Source organism: Nicotiana tomentosiformis, chromosome 9 (assembly GCF_000390325.3).
Source record: "Nicotiana tomentosiformis chromosome 9, ASM39032v3, whole genome shotgun sequence".
Lineage (NCBI taxonomy): Eukaryota > Viridiplantae > Streptophyta > Magnoliopsida > Solanales > Solanaceae > Nicotiana > Nicotiana tomentosiformis.
Genome location: NC_090820.1, coordinates 41,951,238 through 41,956,598, shown reverse-complemented (window position 1 = coordinate 41,956,598; position 5,361 = coordinate 41,951,238). Strand labels below are relative to the sequence as shown.

General features: G+C 35.4%; 1 protein-coding gene across 1 annotated transcript; it reads left to right on the top strand.

Annotated features, from left to right (window-relative positions):
* The first annotated feature begins 1,018 nt into the window (after positions 1–1,018).
* Positions 1,019–1,837, top strand: LOC138898660 (uncharacterized). Its single transcript, XM_070184741.1, has one exon. It carries the CDS (start codon positions 1,019–1,021, stop codon positions 1,835–1,837), a length of 819 nt encoding a protein of 272 aa, XP_070040842.1.
* Positions 1,838–5,361: the final 3,524 nt, after the last annotated feature.

Genomic DNA, 5,361 nt, shown 5'->3' with positions numbered 1-5,361 from the left:
TGGGTCAAAACTCTTAGAATATTTTGTGCCTCAATCAAGGGTTATCTGCATCGGCTACTCAAGAATCTCATATAAGAAGACTGGCAGACTCAAGAATTCAACTATGCAACTTACCACTATTTTCTATGTCTTCCTAGTTCTTAGCACATATACTATATTCCTACTTTAACTAGTGTCTCAAAAGATAGGAAGTGTTAGGAAGAAAAACATGAGTTGTGTCAAGTTTATAAAACATTGTTGCTAAAACTAGTTGGTGGTAAACGATCCATAAAACCACAACTACTGTAACCAACCATTGAAGATCAAAGAGAACCTTTGGGACCCAAGGGAACTGGATGTAGGTACCACACTGGTACTGAACCAGTAAAAAACTCCTATTTTCTCAGCCTTTAAATTCTTTGCAATTTATTTTCATTGTCAATCAAATCTGCTGATATATCTATGTCAACTAAGTCTCTTCTAAGTTGACTAAGTTTTTAAATTAGTTACAATTCATCCCCCCTCCTCTTGTACTTTCAATTGGTATCAGAGCAAGACTCACGAACATTGATTAACAGCATGTGAGGAAAAGATCATGGGATCAAATACAGTTGTTGGAGCACTATTTCAAGAAGAAACTTCTCAGGTACGACCTCCTTACTTTAATGGTCGGCACTTCTCTCATTGAAAAGTGTGCATGGAGACCTACACTATGTCATACGACATTAAAGTTTGGCGCATGATAAAAAAAGGAAATCTTCCAGTTGCGCCAAAGAATGACGACAACGGTCAAATCATAGTATCATATGATTCTCTTCACTTAGATGATTACACTAAAGAATAATCAACCGTTATTCAAGTGAATACTAAGGCAAAAAATTTGTTGTACAATGCTATCAACGGAGAGCAATATGAAAAGATATCAAGCTGTGAAACTACAAAGGAAATGTAGGATAAGTTAGATGTCATATACGAAGGAACCAACAAAGTGAAAGAAACAAGGATCGATCTCCTAGTTCGAGACTATGAATTGTTTCAAATGAAGGATGGAGAATTAGTAGAGGAAATATTTTTTAGGTTGAGCAAAATCCTTGGAGACTTAAAATTATTTGGTAGACCAATCAAAAGCGGAGAACAAGTCAGAAAATTTTTGAGAAGTCTTTCCACAATTTGGCAACCCAAAGTCATTGCTTTGGAATGTCAGGATCTTGACAAAATGTCCTATAATGAACTTAGAGGTGATCTAATTGCGTTTGAGAAAACACACTTAGACAGACAAGTTCAATATGAAAAGAAGAAGACAGTTGCATTTAAAGCAACTGTGGCTGAATTAGAAGAAGAAGAAGAAGAAGAAGAAGGAGGAGGAGGAGGAGGAGGAGGAGAACAAGATGAGAACATATCTATGCTTTCCAAAGTTGTAACAAGCATGATGAAGAAAAACAGAAACAACAGAAGAGATAAATCAAATTTCAGAAAAGGGAAGATGAACAATGAGAATGACAAAAATGATGGAAGATGCTACGAGTGTGGAAAACATAGACACATTCAAGCTGAATGCCCTGAACTGAAAAAGAAACTAAGCAGGAACTTTCAAAAGAAGAAATCATTTGGAGCTTGGAGTGATGAAGAAGAATCTGTTCATGAAGAAATTGCCAACATGTGCTTCATGGCCATCAAAGAAGATAGCGATGAAGACTCAGGTGAACTTGGTCTCATGGCAGACGAAGGAACAAGTGAGGTACATTTTTCTACATGTCCTAACTGTCATGAACTCCAAGAATTTATTGATATTGCTTTTGCAGATATTGAGAAAGTTCTGAATGAACTTCGAAAAATCCAAAGAGAGAAGAAAGACTAGGCTTTGAAATTGGAAGTATGTGAAATTGAGAGAGATATGCTTCAAGATGAAGTTACTGAACTTCAACTTCAACCGAATGGATTATAAAAATCCACCAGTCATAGTTCAGTTAGATCAAATAAGTTTACTCTTCATAAATCTCTGACTAGAACTAGAAATCTTTATGCATGTACTCATTGTGGAAAAAATGGGGACAACTCTAACCATTGCAGGATTAAAATCAGAGGAGAAAAAGTCTCTAAAATTCCAATAACCCCTCATATTTTTACTGCAGAAATCTAGGTCATACCTATAATCATTACAGGTTTAAGAACAACAGGAGATGAGTCTAGTGACCCAAGCCCTCTAGTCAAGCTAATACTCAGAGCACTAACCATTCAAGACCAAAGCAGGATTGGGTACCTAAAATCAAGTAATTTCTCTCTTTTTTGCATGAACATCACAAGAAGAATCGAAAAGGGAAATGGTACTTTGATAGCACGTGTTCCAGACATATGACTGGTGATAAACAACTGTTCAAGACGGCCACCAAATTAGATGGAGTAACAATCACTTTTGGAGAAAAATCAAAAGGGAATGTAATTGGAGTTGGAAGAGTTCCCATCAGCTCAACATATGATGTAGACGAAGTGTACCTAGTTGATGAACTTGGTTACAACCTTCTCAGTATCAGTCAACTATGTGGCAATGACTATGAGGTTTGTTTTAAAAAACATGGTTGGTTTATTGAAGACGAATCAGGTAAAGTTATTCTTTCTGTAAATAGAGACAGGAATGTCTAAACTATCAGTAACATAGATAGTCTTGGTAATCAAATTTGTTTAGCTTTTATGATTGATGATCCCTGGTTATGGCATAGAAAGCTTGGCCATGCTAGCATGCATACTATTCAAAAACTTTCCAAACATGATCTTGTCATTGGTCTTCCAAAACTAGATTTTTCAAAAGATCATATTTGTGATGCATGTCAATTAGGAAAACAAACTCGTTCATCTTTTAAAATAAAAAATATTGTTTCTACTACTAAACCTCTTCAACTTTTGCATATGGATTTGTTTGGTCTAACTAGAACTACTAGTATTAGTGGTAGAAAATATACTTTTGTTATTGTAGATGAATTTTCTCGTTTCACTTGAGTTATTTTTCTGAGCCATAAAGATGAAGCTCTACGAAATTTTGAAGTCTTCTGTAAGAAGGTACAACGTGAAAAAGGGATATTATATCTCTACTATAAGAAGTGATCAAGGAATCTCTCACAACTTCTCTTCCCCAAGATCACATCAACAAAATGAAGTGGTAGAACATAAGAACAGAACTTTGTAGGACATGGCAAGAACCACGATTTTGGAAACTCTCTTCCTCACCACTTCTGGGCAGAAGCTGTAAGCACAGCATGTCATATCATTAACAGATGTCTGATTCGACCCATTCTTAAAAAGACTCCATATGAGCTATGGAATGGTAAGAAACCCAACATCAGTTACTTCCACCTATTTGGCTGCAAATGCTTCATTCACAATAATAGAAAAGACAATTTGGGTAAGTTTGATCCAAAAAGCGACGAAGGTATTTTTCTTGGATATTCTCCCTCAAGTAAAGCATATAGAGTATTCAATAAATGAACTTTATGTATTTAGGAATTCATTCATGTTATTTTTGTGGATACGATCCCTCGCTTAAGGAAAGAAAAATCTCCTAAAGATGAGGAAATCTCTATTGTCCCAAAATCTATTGTTGTAGGGAAAGACAGTCATGATTAGGCAACAAATCAGCAAAATCAGTCAACTGAGGAGCACATTGAAGTCCAGGAACCATCTTCTGTTGAACAGTCAACTGCTGTGGAAAAAGAGCCAGTCACAGGTATTCCAAATGAATGGAAAAGTAAACCTGGATATCCCCATAAGTTTATCATTAGAAATCCATAAGAAGGTATCACTGCCAGAAAATCTCAAAAGTTCAACTCTCACGTGGCCTTAATATCACAACTTGAGCAAAACTAGGTTGATGAAGCTCTCAAAGATGAGTACTGGGTCAAAGCCATGAAAGATGAACTTGATCAATTTGAAAGAAATAAAGTGTGGGGCTTGGTTCCAAAACCATCAAATGCTTCCATCGTAGGAACTAAATGGGTTTTCAGAAATAAGCTGAATGAATCTGGTCAAGTAGTTCGTAACAAAGCAAGGCTAGTCGCCCAAGGTTACTCTAAGCAAGAAGGAATCGACTACAATGAAACATTTGCTCATGTAGCAAGATTATAATCCATTCGAATACTACTTGCTTTTGATGCTCATAAAGGATTCAGGATATTTCAAATGGATGTAATTAAAGCCTTCCTAAATGGATATATCTCTGAAGAAGTATACGTGAAACAACATCCTGTCTTTGTAAGCAACAACTTTCCAAACCATGTATTCAAGCTGTCAAAAGCTTTATACAGACTCAAGCAAGCCCCTCGAGCCTGGTATGAAAGATTAAGCTATTTTCTTCTAAATCAAGGTTTCAAACGAGGTAATATTGACACAACTCTATTTATTAAGCGTTCAAATTCAGGTAATCTTATTACTACACGATATTAATTTTTGGAAGCTCTAACTCTGTATTATGTGAAGAATTTGCTCATATCATGAAAGGAGAATTCGAAATGAGCATGATATGAGAGCTAACCTTTTTTCTTGGATTACAAATCAAGCAATCTCCCAAAGGGATTTTTATTAGCCAAACCAAGTACACCAAGGAACTCATAAAAAAGTTTGGAATGGAGAATGCAAATCCTATTGGAACTCCAATGAGCACAACAATTACACTTGAAGAGGACAGAAATGGAAAAAGTATGGATGAAACAATGTATAGAGGAATGATTGGATCTCTACTATATCTCACGGCTAGTCGACCAAATATAATTTTCAGTGTTTGTAAGTGTGCAAGATTTCAGTCGGCTCTTAAGGAATCTCATATGACTGCAGTAAAACACATTATTAGATATCTCATTGGGACCACTGAATTAGGATTATGATATACTCATTCCAATAATTTTGATTTAAAAGGTTTTTCAGATGTAAATTTTCCAGGTGATAGGATTGACAGAAAAAATACTAGTGGCACATGCCATACTGGGGAATGCTCTAATTTCCTGGCACAGCAAGAAACAAAATTGTGTTGCCTTGTTAACTACTGAAGTAGAGTATTTAACTATTGGAAGTTGTTGTACACACATTTTTTGGATCATGCATCAACTTCTCGATTATGATTTATTTCTCACATCTACTCCTATTTTCTATGATAATACAAGTGCTATATGTCTATCAAAAAAATGTGTGCATCATTCTAGGCTCAAAACATATAGAAATTAAGCATCATTTTATTCATGATCATGTTGCGAAAGGTGATATTATGTTAGAGTTCATTAGTACTGAGTCCCATCTTGCTCATATTTTTACAAAACCTCTTTTGGAAGAAAGATTTTGTCTACTGCGTAAAAAGATTGGTATTTTGTCTATTACGTAAAAATCTTTCGTATCTTTGTA